At 40.8% G+C, this 18,923-nt stretch overlaps 1 protein-coding gene across 2 annotated transcripts; it reads left to right on the top strand.

Annotated features, from left to right (window-relative positions):
* Positions 1-1,051: 1,051 nt before the first annotated feature.
* Positions 1,052-14,226, top strand: KBTBD2 (kelch repeat and BTB domain containing 2). Of its 2 annotated transcripts, none has more exons than XM_030444997.1 (4): positions 1,052-1,258; positions 7,670-8,198; positions 10,900-11,065; positions 11,501-14,226. In XM_030444997.1, exons 2-4 carry the CDS (start codon positions 8,029-8,031, stop codon positions 13,034-13,036), a joined length of 1,872 nt encoding a protein of 623 aa, XP_030300857.1. In that variant the 5' UTR covers positions 1,052-1,258; positions 7,670-8,028; the 3' UTR covers positions 13,037-14,226. The 2 variants fall into 2 exon arrangements, with proteins under 2 accessions (XP_030300857.1, XP_030300856.1); XM_030444996.1 differs by having other exon boundaries at positions 1,066-1,249.
* The last annotated feature ends 4,697 nt before the right edge of the window (positions 14,227-18,923 follow it).

Genomic DNA, 18,923 nt, shown 5'->3' with positions numbered 1-18,923 from the left:
AGTCCAAGCAGGGAAGTGACTGGAGAAAAACAGGTGTGGATGCCTAGAGACTGTTTACATTTGTAGGTTGGGATATTCCTGTAATTTCTGTTTCTTGCTTCCTGTAATGTTCAGGTTAAATTTGTGCTTTGCACTGTGACACGAATTATAAAACGCCTGGGAAGCATTACTGGTTATGGTGCTCACAGACTTCCCAAGACAAAGCTTTCCTTTTCCAATGACAGCAGCTCTTGCGCTGTGTGCAGGTCACTTGTGTGATTTGCATGGGGTATTTTAAATCTTTAATTCCTGCAGTCATCAGATTAGGCTTTCACCTTTTAAAATTCCTGGCCTTTTTCTTGGCAGATAGATATAATGGGAATTTGAAAAACAAAAAACAAACAACTCCCCCCTAAACAAACAAACAAAAAAACAACCCAACCTACTCCTTAGATTCAAAAAGTTGCTTAAGGATTTTTCTTTCCCTCAGTCAAGACTTCAGCCTTCAGCCTTCTCCCGCCTCCCTTGCCTGTTGCTCCCCCCCCGGGCCGCAGCCTCAAGGCCTCTCAAGCCTCAGGGCTCGTTCGTTCATTGGTTCGTTCGCTCGCTCGCTCCACGGGCAGGCAAACCTCGCCTCTGAGGCTCCCGCATTCGGTCATAAAAAAAAGTTACAGCTGCCTGGGGCCTCCTCCCGCAGAAGGAAACAACGGGAAGAAGGAAGGAAGGCTGTGAGGCAGGCAGGAGCCGAGCTCGGCCCGTGCTGCCCCCGGCGCTGGGCCCTTCGCCGCTGGGCAGCGGGGCCTTAGGGATGCAGTGCCCGCTCCCGCCAACAGAGGGCGCTGTGCCCTCCGCCCCTCCTCGAGCTCCCGCGGCTCCTCTCGGGGCCCCTCTGCTGCCCCGCCCCTGGCGCTGGCCGTGTGAGGAGAGGGACCGGAACCGAGGGCGGACTCGGGGCGGGACCGGCCTTCGCGCTCCCGCACCCTCCCTTCCTCTCCTTCCCCTTCCGCGCCTCTCCCCGTTCCGAGCGCGCGCAGGGAGAGGCGGGGCGCAGCGTAACGGCCGGCGCGCGGCGGTGATGTTGCGGGGGTGAGGCGGCGAAGGGCAGCGCGCGCCTGCGCGCCCAGTGGCCGCCGCCTCCGCAGCCTGGGTGAGACCGGATCCTCCTCCGCCACCGCCACCTTCTCCTCCTCCTCCCCCGCTTCTTCGGCCCTTTCGCCCCTGCCCGCCCGCGGTAGGAACGCTGAGGCAGAAGAGGAAGCGGCGGTCAGAGGTTTGTCGGGTGTGTGTGTGTGTGTGTGTGTGTGCTGGGGGGGGGGGCGGGATGGTGGCGGTTCTCCCGCGTTCGTCTCCCGCCCTCCTCTGGCGCGGCCGCCGGGCCGCTTCCCGTCTCCTCGCCGGCGGCGGCCTGCCGGGCCGGCGTGGGGTTAGGCCGTCCCTCCGCGGGGGGCTCTGCGGCGGCCCGCCGCTCCCCTCCCCGCTTGGGTGCGGCTCCCTGCGAGACCTGCGGCCGCTCCCGCCCTGGCAGCTGCGGCTCCGGGCCCGCCGGACACCGGCGGAGTCTGGCGGCGGAGGCCCCCCGAGGAAGAAGGCGAGGTGGCTGCTGGGGCCGCTTCCGCGCCCTTGGCCCGGGCCGGCAGCCGGCGCGGCGGAGCTCGGGAGGGCGTGGAGGAGAGAGGCGAGGGAAGCGCGCTGGGCTTTCAGCCTCTGGACTGCGGCGACACGGGTGAAGCAGGAAGGTGCCCCCTTCCTTAGGGCTGGCGAGGGTCTTGTTAGGGAAGCGGGAAAGGAATTAAAGTAGCGGAAGGAGGGGACGGCGCACCTGGGTGTCAGGAAGAGGGGGGGTGGAAAGTATTCTCTTTCTAATACTGTGTCGCATGCAGGAGGGGACAGTGACTCCGGGCTGTAATGGGGTGGGTAGTGGGGCTTCCAGGCCTCCGTGCTTCTCTTAGCTGAGCAGGCTGGGATGTTTGCAGCTTGTGTGTATCTTTCAGGAGGTGTTTGAAGGGGCAGCAGAAGCGACGAAGTTTTCTAGGATAACAGTACTGTAGCGGCGTTGCCGGCTCTTGTAGTTGCCCCCCCCCCTCTGCTTGCCGATATGTCTAGCTGTGTGTGTGTGTGTACGTGTAGTATTAACATTTACCGAGTGAGGGTTGGTGTCAGTGTTGTTATGTAGATTTGAATAGTCAGACTTCTTAGTGAACTTTTATAGACGAAATATATGTATAGTATAGCCTTGAAGTTAACCATCTGCATTCCTAAGATTTTTCTAGTATTACTATTATTTCGTTATGAATAGGATAGGTACCTGCTTACTTTGAAATAACTACAGTTGTGATTTAGAAATGGATTTGTGTTATAGTTAGCATCCGGATTTTTAGATGTTTTCTTTCAAAGTCACAGCTTTCTGTGTTACTCCATTGTCACTGTGAAATGCTGCATTCTGGTCTGAGTTTACCTAAGGCTGTTTCTACATTAGTTTCATTAGGAATAAATAATTAACTTAGTGCAGCTTCTTATAAATGTACCAGGAGGAGAAATAGGCAATTTTTAATGTACTGAAATGTGTAAAGAACGTAGTCTCATGATCTGGGTATAGGTGTCACACCTCTTTCCTAATAATTTTGTGTGTGGAATAGAAGGGTCCTCTTATACTTGGTGCTGCATAAGGAGCTTCTTGCAGGAACAGGCTTTTTGGTCATGTGATTATGAAACAGACCAGAATTGGTGCAATTTCTAAAATTTTTTCTCCTCTATTTAGTGGTGGTTATAATTTGAGAATAAATTTTTGATAAGGTACCCATTTTAAGATTCTTAACCTTTCAGGAACTAAGAGTTAGTTAAACTACATAAATTGTTAATCTAATCTCTTCATGTGGAAATGCTTGAAATTATGGTTGAACGTCATCATATCTCGTAGTGAATATTTAATCTATACCTGTGGATTAGAATTTGTTATATAAAACAGACTAGCTTCATTAACATTTTAGAGTTAATAAAGAAAACCTCCACTTTTCTATCCACACATAATACATGGCTGGATCTTACTGCAGACATCTCTGGCCCACTTTTTTTCAAACACTGATTTTCCAAAACAAGGTCAAGTCTTTCCACAAAACAGAAACGCCCTTGGGGATGGAAACTACCTCTGCTCAGAAGGCCAGTTGCCAAGTTAAGTTGTTGGTTTATCTTCTGCTAATTTTATTTCTGAGCAGGTATTTCCTTTAGTGTATAACTTCCTTAAGGAGCAGAAAAACAGGAAAGAAACCGGTAATGAATGCACTGTGACCAAACATGTTGTTAGCACAGTCTGACACTTTTTGCTTCTAGCTTCAGTGTAGTTTCAGTACATTTGCTCACCTCAAAATTGTAACTCCCAAGCATAATATATATGAAAAATAGTAACAGTTTCCAAGTGAATAGTAATTTTCAAGATAATAATATTGCAGGGATAAATGAGTCCTTGTTTTTTGTGAAATTTCATGTTGTGGCCTTAGAATCTCCATGATGTTTCAGTTTCTGGACTACAGTGCTATCAAAGCCACCTTTGATGGCTTTAAAAGAGAGGAAAACTTCCAAGTCTGTAACTGCTTCATCAATTACCTATTTCTTTTTCTCTGCCAAGGATGCAAATTTGATACATTACCCAAGACTCTAGAGCTTCCAACTTTCTCTTTTCTCCCCTCTCTCCCTCCATCTCTCCCTCCCTCCTCTGTCCTCCCCATCTGTTGGCTAGCTACACTGATTTATATGATTTATTTTAATAGTTAGTACTTTTATTCCCCTGTGCTACTAGGTGGCATAATAATTTTAAAACGTGGATTTGTAACACATCAATAGTAATAGTACCTAAATATTAAAGTGCCTGAGCTTGCTACTTTCATTGCTAGCTGGGAGGATTGCTATCTCTATAAACATGAATGCTTGTGTAGTTTGGCTTTGTTGTTCAGTTCTTAATTCTGACTTTTTATTATGATAAAAATAGTGAATGACTCACTTCTTTAGACGTGTTTTTACTTGTTATTTGTGTGAAGCTGTCCTTGGATGGAAATGGAAATTTTATTTAAAGTGCACAAAAGTAGAATTTTAAAGCTTTTTATTATTATTATTTAAAAGTAGATCAAACTAGTTGAATGTCCATAGAAATAGGTTTTGGTTGTTTCTTTTCTTTTTCTTCCAAACAGAGATTTAGGTTTATTGAAACGGTTGTTGTATTTAGTGAAGTTAGAATTCAAGAGGTGTTCAGTTGGCTGAAGAAGGAGTTAGGAACCTGTGGGATTTTCATAGGTCTTTTGAGTGTTTTGTAGAATATATTGGAATCTAGGCATCTAATTTGCCAGATTTCTTAATGGGATTTGCAATATCTTAAAGTTAAAAACAAAATTAAAATTGCATGTCTATATATATCTACTTTGCCTTTCTTTCTAAATTGTACAAAATAAAGCAAAATTTTGGTTTCTAACTAGTTCACTTAAAGAATCTTATGTCTATATATCTTACACCTTCCCACGCTAATTAAATTGGAAATAGTCAATATATTTATTCTACTTTATACATTGAAATATAGTGTTAGCACTTCATGTGTGTAGTGCAGTATGTATCTGTTTATCAGATTTTGCCTAGCCTCAGAAGATAAACAGATTCAAGGAAGGCATAAATAACCTGTCCCAATCCTCATGGACATTTGCTGACTAATATTTGGAATGGTCCCATTCAGATTTTAAGTACATGAACAAGTGTTAAAGCCACCCAATTAAAATTATGTAAGCTGAAAGGACTAATTACTTAAAATCAAACCCTCTTATCAACCTGTTACTTAATGTTGCTCTCCTGCTTCAAAGGGGGTTACTTTGGATCACCCAGTAATAGTTTGCAATCCGGTACTACTGCGGCCTTCCAGCAGCTACCTACCAGTCCTGATTTAAATAGCTGACTTCCAAGAAGGTACCCAAATAAAACAGTCCTTCCAGTAAGACCATTGAATGGAAAAATCTTATTCATAGAACTTACCTTCAAGGGTTGTTTTTATCTTGTCAGAATTTCACTTCAGGATATTAAGCTGACTTCTGCCATAGATCTTTCTATCCACAATTCTGAAATACTCATCACTCTGGCTATGAGAAGTACAGGAGACTGTAGTGCATCCATCTTTTCAAGTTCACAGTTTCTGAGAGCTGCAATGTAACAGCTGTATTCCAACCAAGCACAATGCAGTGAGAGTGATGTTAGGTTGGGACTGGGAAGAACTGAGCCTCTCAATTCTCCTGTGGCAAGTAAGGGGCTTTTGACAGGCTGATGGTGATTTCAGTGCTACAGTTTTTCAGCCTCTAAAATGAGGAGAATATCTCTTAAAATTACCTTGAACTCTTCAGAGAGGTGTGAGGGAGGAAGGTAGTCCTGGATAACTTTCCAGACACAAAATTATGATCCCGTACCACGTATCCTAATGTTTTGAAAATACTTGCTTGGGAAAATGAAAATACAAATTATGGCATTTTGAAACCAGAGTTTCAGAATTGATTTGCTTCTTGTTCTCCCCAGGAGTATTTAGTATGGTTTCACTAGAAGGGAATGGGATGTGACTCCTGACTTTGTGACAAATACAAAATTTTGTAACCATTCAGAGAATGGTTATCACTGTCAGTGAAACACAGTTTAGATGTGGAAAACAGGACTACTGTACACTGTGTTCCTGCCATGTGCACCACCCTGGAGCACGTTATGGAAATAAGGTAGTTTCAGATCATCTATAAACTAAGGAGTCCAGCTTTATAAATTTACAGTTCAAAAGTGGTTCACATCACACAAATGTTCTGCAACAAGACTCCTGTCATCTTCTCAGTCTTTTTACTACTGAGGTCATACTCAAATGTTCCAGCTATTTATAGTAATTAATTTCACAGTTTCAACTTGTCTTCAGTTGAACAGGTCTGCTTTTTCAGTTATTTACTGTCAGCCTCATGCTGCCAAAAATGTCTTTAATCTTACTAGAGGGTACATATACATTTCTGCATGGGATCCTTGACTGATTCTGTAACCTAATGAATAATCTGGTGCAGATTAGTTTTGATTGTATTTTCTGTTTCTGAAGATTTATATTCTTTAAAATTACATCAGAATACCAAGTTATGGTATTAATGACTTCTTTAGCAAAAGCCTAGTACTACTGATGCTGTGCCCAAATGGAGCTTAATCCACTGGCTTGTATTGTTCTTGAAACTTTACTCCTAAGCCAGGAAAAACGATGCTGTAGGGATACCAGTAAAGCCACTAACTATTAATTTTTGTGGGCCTGACACACTTAGGGAGCCTGTGTGTCCCTCTCACCATTTAAAGTTCAGTGCAAAATCTGTCAGTGGATTAGGTTGCATGTTACGCTGCTATCAGATAACCAGGATAGTGGTCAGTGTTGCAGAGAGATGGGATGCACACTGATTCAGTGGAAAGAAGCTGTGACTTGAAGCAGAAGGACATTGCTTTTAGATAAGCAATTTTTTTGGGTGTATATCCTTGATATACTTGTAGTTTAGTGGCTTTGGCAGTTAGCTGCACTTGAGGAAGTCTTAAGTAAAACTTATGCTAACAGCTGTTATTATAGCAGATAGTTTCTCCCTCTTCCTTCCCCAAATTTTACCACCTTTTGTATTTCCCATAATTAAGTGACTTCACCTGAACAAACAGTGAACATTGGGCTTGACTGTTTTAACTGTTTTCCAGTTACACACCAGTTAAAACCAAGAGTTTGGGGTTTGTGTATATACTTAACTGAAGATCAGTGTCACTAAATTAGTAGTAATTACAGTGGCATAAATTAAGCATATCTGTTTCAAGTGGGTGAATGTTAAAAGACAGCTGCCTATGAGTTGTATTACAGACAGGCTCGGATGGATTAGCATATTTTTATATATGGCTGGCAGGTATTCTACAGCCTTATTCCAGCATCCTTTTGCTCCTGTTATCATCTTCTTTTTGTTTTCTCTTGCCTGCAGCAGTGATGTTTACTTGTTATTTCTGTATAGAAGTGGCTCAGAATGAAAAAAAAAAAAAGGAATGTGAAATATGAAGCCCTTCTGCATAGAGAAAATTAATCAAATAAACGTTGGGACTATAGATTGTTAGGATTTTTGAGCCTTAGCTGTGGTTCTGCTTGTTTTCTAGTAGAATGCAAAGAGTTAAATGGGTTGATAATGATATCAAGAGTTTAGCTGGAAAATGATGGAATGTTGAAGAAACTGCATTTATATTTTTAGTGGCCTGGTATTGGTAAGCATCCAATAGACAAAAACACTGGAGCAGAAAAAGTAGATGTTTAATATGAAAATGAAAAAATGTGGCTATCTTATCTTCTTATTTTGAAGGAAATGAACAAGTGTACTCAGTAGATAGACTGTGTAATTCTTGGAAGAGAAATTATGTCTTCCTGAACCACATTTTAACTCTTAAGTCTAAAAAGCTGTATTGATAAATATATTATTTCAATTTGTGAGTCTAGGCCTCGATGAAGGTTAATGTACAAACTCATCTGCTTTTTATTTCTCTTTGATACTGTAATTTTTTCCTCAAAAGTGCTTTTGTGCAAGAAATCAAGTAATAATTTAGAAATAAGTTTGTTAGACAGTCTCTTTAAAGGGGTAACTATGAAAGGTTTTTGAATGTGGTAATGTATAAATTAATTTTATTTTCCTGTTTTCAGTCTTTCAAGTGCAGCCATTGATCACGAGATGTTGCCACGAAATCTACCTCAGGCTTCGCTTTTGCTCAGTCGTTTCCTGCATCCTAGATCTCAAGAGGAGCTCTGCAGATGCTCTTGAAAGTCTGACCAGACTGTGACATCAAATCAAAGCATGATGACCTAATAGCTGGTCAAAATCTGAAACATTGATTCATCAAAACCAAGATAACACTGCCTTTTTTTATCAGTATCACTTCTGAAGGCTACAGACTTCCTGCCGATCCTTCCTTGATTACTTCAGAAACATTCAACTGACACTTCTCTGGCAAAAAGATCTTGACTTTTCTCTCTGATCCTGGAAATATTAATGGAATACAGTCATGTCTACCCAAGAGGAGAGGCAGATAAACACCGAGTATGCTGTATCCTTGCTGGAGCAGTTAAAATTCTTTTATGAACAGCAGTTGCTGACTGATATAGTCTTGATTGTTGAGGGCACTGAATTTCCTTGCCATAAGATGGTTCTTGCAACATGCAGCTCATATTTCAGGTAAGTATTCAAAGCAGGATCTGTTAATTCCAGAGAATCTGAGATACCTGTTTTTGAATGTAGTATTACTCAATTGATTAACAATTAACACGTTGCAGAGAATTTTAAAGATCAGTGGAGTAAGTAAAAAACATAATTACTTGCCAACACCAGAAGAGTAAAATTAATTTTCCAGCATCTTGTGACCTACTGAGTAGGTACTCTCGTTTTTACAGTAAGTGGGAGGAAAAATAAATCACACTTCTTCTGATAGTTTGTTTTCTTTATGGAGTTAATCAAGCCTGAATAATCGGCAAATTTCTTACTCTTTAGATTATTATTATTTTTTTTAATTTCCTAAATTGGGTAACAAGGGATTATTGAGACTTGACTATGTGAGTTCCATTGTCACATTTATTAGTTGTCGTTTCTTAGCAGAAGCCTCTGCTAAAAGTAGGCATTCCTGTGCAGGCTCATGGCTTTCTTTCCTGAATCATCTGGTTTTCTGTGTTCAGCAGGAAGTAAATATTCCTCTCTTGCCTGAGAGTCTTGCTGCAATGCAACAGGTTTATTTTTTGTGTTTGTGGTGGGTTGTTTTATTTTATTTGGGAGGGGTTGTGTGGGTTTTTATCCCCCACTGAGCTGCTGCTGTTTTTTTTAATTCGGTAACTTCTGCTTCCCAGCAGTTCTGTTTTTTGCCTTTTCAAAACTTTTTATTAATAAAAAAAGATACATCAAGTGCTACTACTTTTTGCAGATACTTGCATAGTATGTCCTAAAAGATGGGTTACCCTGAATTTTCTGCAGTGATTAGTAATTTTTTGTTAGTACATGATGCAATTAATCTGTGTGTCGGGAAGGAATTTTGAAGGTTGAAACTATTCTTGGTGACATCCATGTATGTTCTACCTTCCTGATGCATTAAGGAGGGTTTGTAAGTTTTCTTTCCTGGTTAATCAAGGGGAGGTTTGCAAATCCTGTTTTCTTGTTGAGATGGGATCACTACAAATGTACCAAACACTTCCAAAATGTGTTTTGTTTGCCTTCTTGTATAGAAAAATATATTTACTTCTAATACAAGGAAATACTAATGGAAGGAGGAATAATTTATTACTTCAAGTTTTTGATGATGGGGTTTTTTTGGGTTAATTTTTTCATCTCAGATGAGTCTGGTATAATTTTCAGCAACACGTGATCACTAGATAATGGTTGTTGCTCTTGGCCTTCTGCAGATGACACAGTTTCAACAGTCTGTAAAATAATGGCCACTGGAAATGTAGCCTGATTTAATGCAGGTGGCTAATCATGTAAGTTGTCATGAGTCCATGCAGGGTGCTGCAGTGGAATATTCAGTCAGAACTCTTATTCATATGTGTTTATTATTTATAGATTGAGGTTTTGGCACTGGTTAAAAGAAATCAAGCTTGTGGTTTTGTCATGTTCTGGTTTTCTTCTCTACTTTGGTTTACAAAAAGATGCTCAGCTTCCTAAATTTAGGTTTATTATGAAAAACTGATAGCCCTGAAAGAGGTTGTGACGGGGAAGAACAGAACAGCATCTCTTAGCTTGATCCAGCCATCGTGTAGCCAGCTGCAGCCAGCTTACCTTCTTTCCATATTTCTGCCAAATCACCAATAGCTACCTCTTCATTTCTGTGAAGAGGAGTCTTTCCTGGCACTTTTACTGTCTTTGATCCCTCCTGAAATGCAATTGCCCTGAGTTAAGGAACTTGGAAGAAGACTGAGAGATAGTGATGGGGCAGGAGGGAAGGTCAGAGGGGTGGGGTACTGTTTTTGTGTCAGGTGCTTCCCTGAATGGCTTTGCTTGGGCAGGGTATGTATCTCCATGTCTCCTTCACCTGTACAGCTGGAGGCAGGACTACAGGGTGCACCCATTATCCATACTAACTCCTCTCACATCTGGCTTCCTAAAAAGACCCATATAAATATAAAGAGCCTTCAGCTGAACTTTCAGTATAACCATAAATGCAAAACGTGGATTGATATAAAGCTCTTAAAACCAATGTTCTTCATTTTAACAAAATTGGCAAGTACCTGGCTTAACAATAGAAATCCAGTTAGTTCTTAACTGTGTTGCAGTTAAAAAAACAGAATGGGCAATACAATATAAAGCATTATGGAAACAATAACCCATAGGAAGATGTAATGGAAATTCCTTTTTTTTCAGACCAAATTGGACCGTTTTTTCTGGCACTGAACTTTGTCTACAAACTTCAGAGGTTTACTGCATGTTATTTTGTATGGTGTATTAGGAACACTTCATGGAGTGCTAGTACTTGTGCCTTTTTCTGAGCTAACTTCTTCTTCCTTCCAGAGGAACATGCATTTTGATCTGACTTTGCTCAGTCCATTGCATAAATGTGCTGCTTTTATTTTGTGGAGGATGTTTTTTCCCCTCTTATCATCATCTGGTGTAGAATGCCCTGAAGTCATTAGAGTTCTCTTCTGATTAAGACAGAAGAGTTTGCCTAACATTTTTCTACAGAAGGCACTAACGGCACTTCCAGTGTTTAAGATCAAGCACTTGTACAGAACATCTGAGAAGGTAGCCTAAGGTATTTATACCTATCAACAGGCAACCAAAACACTGTTCACTTTTTGGCATGTAATCACTGACAGATTACAGGTGATAAATGTGATAAATGACTATAATTATTGTACTTACTGTTGGTCCTTGTCTTAATACGTGTATTTTTCTTCAGAGCCATGTTCATGAGCGGGCTAAGTGAAAGTAAACAAACACACGTACACCTGAGGAATGTGGATGCAGCTACGTTGCAAATTATCATAACTTATGCATACACGGGTAACTTGGCAATAAGTGACAGCACGGTAGAACAGCTGTATGAAACTGCCTGCTTCTTACAGGTAGGCATGTTTTATTTTGAGTATGAAATAACTGCTTCTAATCTCTAAATCTCTCTTTTTTTCTTTAATCTTGTTAAATAGTATTTTCTGTTTAGTGATTTCAACCTCCTCTTGTTTGGTGTGCTCAGTACAGGCAGCAGTTGCTTGCCAGATACATTTCATGTACCCATCCCTCCTTGCTTTCCCCTCTTTGGAGGGTGGGAGTGAACCAGTGCACTTCTGACATTTAGAAAACCAGTGTCTCCAGCAGACGTAATCGCGTGCGGTACTTGATCTGTATGAGTCAGTTGAGTAAGTGAGTAACTGCTGTACTTCTGAATATATATAATGTTCCAGGCCTAAACTCATATTAAATGCAGATACTTTTACCTGCTGCTGGCATGCTAGGAAATAGGTTGTATATAGTGATACTTACTGTGTTTCTTTCCATTTCAGGTAGATGATGTGTTGCAACGGTGTAGAGAATACTTAATCAAAAAAATTAACGCAGAAAACTGCGTGCGTCTTTTAAGTTTTGCTGATCTCTTCAGCTGTGAAGAGTTGAAACAGAGTGCTAAAAGAATGGTAGAACACAAGTTCACGGCTGTGTACCACCAGGAGGCTTTCATGCAACTGTCACACGATCTACTGATAGATATTTTAAGCAGCGACAATTTAAATGTGGAGAAGGAGGAGACAGTTCGTGAAGCTGCTATGTTATGGCTGGAGTACAACACAGAATCACGGTCACAGTATTTGTCCTCTGTTCTTAGCCAAATCCGAATCGACGCACTCTCAGAAGTGACACAGAGAGCCTGGTTTCAAGGCTTACCCCCTAATGATAAATCAGTGGTTGTGCAAGGACTGTACAAATCGATGCCCAAGTTCTTCAAGCCCAGGCTTGGTATGACAAAAGAAGAGATGATGATATTCATTGAAGCTGCTGCTGAAAACCCTGGTAGTCTTTATTCTTCTGTCTGTTACAGCCCCCAGGCAGAAAAAGTTTACAAACTCTGCAACCCTCCTGCCGACCTGCATAAGGTCGGGACGCTTGTAACTCCTGATAATGACATCTATATAGCAGGTGGGCAAGTTCCTCTGAAAAACACAAAAACCAATCACAGTAAAAGCAGCAAACTCCAGGCTGCCTTCAGAACTGTGAACTGCTTTTACTGGTTCGATGCGCAGCAGAACACTTGGTTCCCAAAGACGCCGATGCTCTTTGTTCGTATAAAGCCATCGCTGGTCTGCTGTGAAGGATACATCTATGCAATCGGAGGAGACAGCGTCGGGGGGGAGCTCAACAGGAGAACTGTGGAGAGATACGATACCGAGAAAGATGAGTGGACCATGGTCAGCCCCTTGCCTTGCGCGTGGCAGTGGAGCACGGCGGTAGCAGTTCACAACTGCATCTATGTCATGGCACACAACTTGATGTACTGTTATTTTCCCAGGTCAGATGCTTGGGTGGAAATGGCTATGCGACAGACAAGCAGATGTTTTGCTTCAGCTGCTGCTTTTGGCGATAAAATATTCTATATCGGAGGACTGCACATTGCTAGCAATTCTGGTTTAAGGCTCCCGAGCAGTACTGTAGATGGGTCTTCTGTGACCGTGGAAATCTATGATGTGAATAAAAATGAGTGGAGAATGGCAGCCAATATCCCCGCCAAGCGGTATTCTGACCCCTGCGTCAGAGCTGTCGTCATCTCGAATTCTTTGTGCGTCTTTATACGAGAAACCCACATGAACGAGAGAGCCAAGTACGCCACCTACCAATATGACCTGGAACTTGATCGCTGGTTTCTGAGGCAGCACATATCAGAACGTGTGCTGTGGGACTTGGGGAAAGACTTCCGGTGCACTGTAGGAAAGCTGTATCCATCCTGCCTTGAGGAGTCCCCTTGGAAACCGCCAACGTACCTCTTCTCACCAGATGGAGCTGACGAATTTGAGCTGGATGGAGAGATGGTTACTTTACCGCCTGTATAGCTCCCAGACTAGACTGCACACCTGATTCTGTGCTCAGTTACCTTGAAATAAAGGATTGTGAGAGAACGGGTCTGGGAACAGAAGTTTCACACCTGTCTTTCATGAGTGGTATTTTTATGCCCTACCTAATATTTGCCACCCTTCAGTATGAATTAGTGAAATGAGCAGATATGCTTCCATAATCTGAAATACTATCTAATAATTGAGAAACATATATGTGTATCATCAGCTTAAGCATCTGACCTGTCTAATGGATTAATTCCTAGTTCTATGAGGTCTCAGTTCAGGAAAATTAGCTTCAGAAAAAAGTAGTTACAGTTTCTAGGATGATGTCACAACTCTTTTGAAAGTATCTTCTAATTATATTTGAACTACTTCTGGATATTCTACTTAAGTGCTAGTTCTATACTTGTCAGCGTGGCCTAATTAAAGGACTGTGCTGCACTTACTTAATACTAATATCCGTGTTGGCATAGTAATGCCGTTAAAAGAAAAAGAAACAAATCCCATGGATCTACCTGTGGTAGGAAGGGTAGATCTTCCATTGTATGGTAACATGCAGGGCAAAATGACTGCAGGTTCAGTCAAGCTGTATTATTAGGTGCATGTATTCTATTTTCACTAACTTATACCTGTCTATTTAGAATACAGGTCTTCCAAGCAGCTGGTAGTTTACCAGGTGTGGACTTAAGTTGCTGGGCTTGCAATAGGAATTGTCAGCCCTCATAGTGCGGGTCTATGTGGAGCTTTAATCAGTAAATGCCTCCACACTCTGTATTACAGTAACATTGGCTCATGTATATTACTTCCTGCTGCTGATGTATTTTTCCATTGTAAAACAAAAGTTCTAGTGTGGATTAACCAGGTCTTTATTTTCTGTTAATTTAATAACAAGCATTACTGTAGTGTGATTGTGTATAGACATCCCGTAGCTATCAGGTTTTTTACTTTGGGGGGGAGGGGGGCTGGGGAGCAAACTGTTCAGGAATACCCTGTGCTCTGTGTGCAGGAGAGCAGCTGACTGGTGCTGCTCTGGCATTAATCCCAGGAACCACTAGCAGTAGCAGGGCGCCGCCAACCTAACATCAACACAGGTGCTTCATGACAAACCTTACTAGCATGTTCAGCTGCATCATGTTCTGGCACTGTACTTTAAATGACATTAATTTATTAAAAAAGACTGAATCCAACCGAGTTTAAGTGTGCTTTCTGCTTGAAGTGTACCTATAGTTGTAACACACACCTCCTCCCCCCCCCCCTCCCCAACACATGCACACTTCTAGCAGGTAGTTTGTTGAAGGCAATTTGATTTAATTAAGCTGCAAAAAGCTTGGAGACATGCATGTTTAGTTGACTCTGCTTACTGGTCACTCAAAGCTGGAAATTAGGCATTGAAGTAAAGCTGAGGATTATAGAAAACTTGAATCCCCTACTGTGATTTCTGTAAATCAGCATTTCTCCTGTTGTGGGACAGATTCTGCTCTACTGCAAGCAAAGAAAGGCATTAAGGTGGTAATAAAGTTCTTCTCCATAAGCTCCAGAGATAGGAGGCCTATTTTCAATCTTTAATGTTAAGAGTAACTTTACTTACTTCGTTACCCATAATGTCACTGGCTTTTCCTGAATTTTGTGGGTTGTTTTTTTCTTTTTTTATTCCAGTAAACAGAATTCAAGCTTTCAACAAGACAGACAACTATGTTCTTGAGGTTAAGTCTCAAGTAGATTTTTACATAGTTTTGTACAATTATTAAAGGGTTAGGACTGGAAAAGGGATGTTAGCTAAAAAACCTGCCTTATATAAAATTCTTTCTAATGCTTTGTTTGGCATTTGGGAGTTATGGGATGAAGAATAATGATGGCTTTAACAGAAAGAGACAAGCCACTTATTTTTTAATGAAGGTGACATAGCATGTTTACACTTACCATTACATTAACTTTAAAAAAAAAAAAAAAAACCACATCTGAATTGCTTAGATAAGAGGGGCAAAGTACCTCAGAAGATGCTGCTGATTGGTCTGTCTATATTCTTTCCTGTAACCTAGGGCATTGAGTTGCAAGCCTGCTCAAGGAAGGGAGTATACATTAAAAGGAAAAGGGATACTACTCACAGAACCTGGAAGAACTGTCCTTGATTCTATGATTTTACCCATTTAAGAATATCTTTTAAGATGCAGATACCTTTTTAAAATACATGACTTCCTGCTAGACCGCATTTTTTATACATGAGTATTAAATATTATTAGATATTATATGCATTTCTTGTGTTTTTATGACCTGAGATGATGATGCAGTACCTTATTTAAAATTAACTCTTAATACAGTACTTTCAGACAACCCTAGACAGGTGTTGAACAGCTATCATAGAATCATAGAATTGGCTGGGTTGGAAGGGACCTCAGAGATCATCAAGTCCAACCCTTGAACCACCGTTGCAGTTGCTAGACCATGGCACTGAGTGCCACATCCAGTCTCTATCTAGCAACTCTGCTAAAGACATATTTACTCTTTTTCACTACTTACACAACTTGTTGCTCCAGTCAGTATTCAACCCCAAAGGAAAACAAAGCAGGCACCTGCTATTCTCAAGACTAAATTCTTTCCTTGCATAATGTGAGGAGAAAGCTGCAGACATTCTGATGTGCCTGGAAAGGGTCACTAGTGGTAGATTTAGAGAAAGGTTTCTGTAGGAACAAAGACAACAGCTGAAATAAAATGCAGTTCTCATTTCATAGATACAGGAAATACAATGAAAGCCTTCATGAAGTTCTAAACAAGTACCTTACTACAAAGTTTCAGCTCAATAGTAGCCTATTCCACCCATACTTAGCTTTGAAGTACATTTACATACAACTTCCAAAGAATCAGCTTTGCATGTCCTCAAGCTTTGCTATATTTGCTAAGTGTTTGCTTCTTTTCTGTTCAAACTACTTTTAAGTCGGACCTTCATAATTTTAAGTTCCCTGTACCTCAAGTAATAAAAAAAAAGTGATCTGGCCTCTGTTAATTTTTAATGCATCCAGTAATTTTTACAGCTGTTTAAATACATACCTTGGGGGACCAGTGAACTGTGTCAAACTACACAGAACAGGATCAGAAGGATAGTTAAATTATGGGGGGAAATAATTTCCTAAAATTCTAAAGAGGATTCTTTTAAAAGCACTTTTGAAAGCACTGCCTGGTTTTCCTTTCACTTCTCTGCTTCTGTTGAGATGAAATAACACATGCCACATCACAGTGCAGCTAAGGAACACCTGCAGACAAACATGCAGATCACAACTTACTAGCAGGCTACTGTTTTTTTTCCCTCAGTCTCCCATATACAGCTGCCTTCAAGTTACTTTTTTATTTTTAGCTCTGGATTCCTACATGAAAGGAGCTTTAATTTAGGCAGACTCTGAAGCAGGTTCACCCTCAAAACCAGTTTCTACTTCAGTGCTCAACATTAGCTAAAATTATGTTTCGTTCCACTACAGAATTATTTAAAGCATCTCCCTCCTACAACATTTATCGTGAGTATAATTCAGCAAGGCAGCCTTCTTACTCAGCCTGGAGTAGGAGTATGAGCAGTCTGAGTAAAAAGTAGGGATCACTCATGATGCCAGGAGGCAGTCTGTGAAATCCATACCTCTCCACACACCTCCCTGCTTCCAGTATGGAAGAGGTTGGTCAACAGCCTGGACCAGCAGCTGAGAACACAACGGAGGTCAATACCAGGCTACAGCAACTTTGACATGGAAGAAAGAATTAACAGGGGAGAGGGAACACGTATAGAGGTGAAACAGTAATAAAAATCTCTTGTGTGCTTTTCTCCCCTCGTGCTCTAAAAACATTCAGCTCTCCTGGGGCCTGCTCTAACTCACAAAACCAGACACCTTCTTGGCAAAAATGGATTCAGCATTGTGCATACACCCGTAATGAAGTTCTCAAGTCTGACTGCTCACCTGAAGAATTGCATGACTTCATCTATTAAAACAATAAACTGAATACCTAAATGCATTCTTGGGCACCTCCACTGCATTAATGTGATGAGAGACAGTAAACAGGACAATAAAAGGTACTAAAAACGTAGTGATGTAATGCAGACCTTGATGTCTTTTCAGCCAAGCATCAAGCTACAAGTTGATACTGAGATTTTATTTAGAAAACTGAAGAGGTATGGCTAGCTATTTTAACTCTGAGCACATTTTTATTGAACAGGAAAAAAAAAAACAAAACTAAGAAATCAGTTCCACAATACAAAAGCTGACGTCGTCTTCAGACAGCTCTTTGACACATGTCAAAATTCGTAGACAAAAGACCAGCAAAGGTCTTACTAGGCAACACATTAAGTTCAGCACTATTTTTTTGCCCCTCTGGTATGCCTGAACTGTTAAATTCTCCACTGTGCTCATTATGTGCTCATTTCATCAAGTCTCTGAATTCAGAGATGAGAGACCAATTGAGTTTGCTGCTTCATCAATTTCATAACATGCAAGTGATGTTATCCCTTAAGATTGTTTTTAAGATAACAAAATACCTCTGCACCCGTCTTCCCCTTAGGTAAATCTTTCTTTCAGTCTATACATTCTTACTTCATTGTCTTTATGCTCACCTGATCTAGAAAGCAGTGCTACTTCCTCAGTGATCTATAAGGTGAGAACGAAGATTTTGTAGATAATTCTCCGCTACTACTAAGGCAAATAGTAATTACACTTCCATTAATTTTACTCAGTAAATTCATGGAGGGAAGTAACAAAAGTATCTTGTTTTCTATCTGTTGATTTTGGAACAGTATTACAAGAGGAGCAACATATAATTAGGCAATTTTGAAACTATGAAAGGACTCAACAAGACAGCGACACATCCAAGTTCCATTGTAACCAAGATCAAGCCACCTTTGTACAGATGTTAAGCACATATGATGATTTACAGAGAATGAAGTAATTTGATAAAGTTCACTCTTTAACTGACACCTTAAATGAACCCAAACTCTGCTTCTGGTGTTTGATAAAGAATGGGGTCAAGACCAGAAACTTAGAGAACAGAAGCTCTCTGCATGCTTTTTAAAGTCAAGTCTCTCCTGTTATGGAATTAAAGACTCAAAACACCTTGAAGCAGTTTGTCATGCGTCTTTAATCATAGTACAGTAATGTAGTGTTTCTTCCTTTAAATAGTACTTTCCATATTGCCCTTTTTTATGAAAACTAAATACTTGCAAGAAAGTAAAATTACACCACATAAACACATGATGCAAATTTACCTTTCAGTGTGCTTGCACAACTACTTGCATATGGTTGGAAAAATCTAAACAAGTTTTAGAGAACTGCAACTATTTTCTAGAGATAAGCTTCATCTATTTCACATCTGAATCTTATTTAAGGCGGTTAGATTGCTCCTGCTGGAAACAGCAATATGCCAAGTCATTCTCAGCTAGGTACAGTGACAGCTACAGTGGAAATCTGAAAGTTTTAAAATAGCTCACTATGGCAGAGAACTGGATGTGCAGCAATTAATTCGTTTAGCATCCTGATTTTAACCAGGTGTCAACAATACACATGAACTGTGTGCTATTTTGAAGCTAAATCTACATCAACATCAACACTTCACCATCATTCTTACTGATGGGAGAGAGAGGTCTATGACCTTCTGAAGACTTTAACCAATTCCCAATGATTCAGTACCCAATACAGAATAAAAGGTCACACTGGAGGATCCTCTTGTCCCAAATTTGCAAAAATCAATCCACAATGAGTTTAAATAGAACACAAATTTCAGAAAGACTGACAGTGTATTGCAAGCAGCTACTAATGTCAAAACCAGACGTCTGCATGTGTCTTCTGGTGGGATCAATTTCTTAATATAATGCAGCTTTTAGAGCAGACAGAACTTTAAACAGGCTGGATGTATT

This window comes from Calypte anna, chromosome 2, assembly GCF_003957555.1.
Source record: "Calypte anna isolate BGI_N300 chromosome 2, bCalAnn1_v1.p, whole genome shotgun sequence".
Taxonomy (NCBI): domain Eukaryota; kingdom Metazoa; phylum Chordata; class Aves; order Apodiformes; family Trochilidae; genus Calypte; species Calypte anna.
This window is presented reverse-complemented; position numbering and strand designations above follow the sequence as displayed.

What these genes read in the sequence shown, in the direction of transcription:
- KBTBD2 (XM_030444997.1), top strand. Translation starts at nt 8,029, where the DNA reads ATGTCTACCCAAGAGGAGAGGCAGATAAACACCGAGTATGCTGTATCC. An exon ending in ACATGCAGCTCATATTTCAG is followed by an intron (nt 8,199 to 10,899) that starts GTAAGTATTCAA and finishes ATTTTTCTTCAG; the next exon opens with AGCCATGTTCATGAGCGGGC. An exon ending in AAACTGCCTGCTTCTTACAG is followed by an intron (nt 11,066 to 11,500) that starts GTAGGCATGTTT and finishes TTTCCATTTCAG; the next exon opens with GTAGATGATGTGTTGCAACG.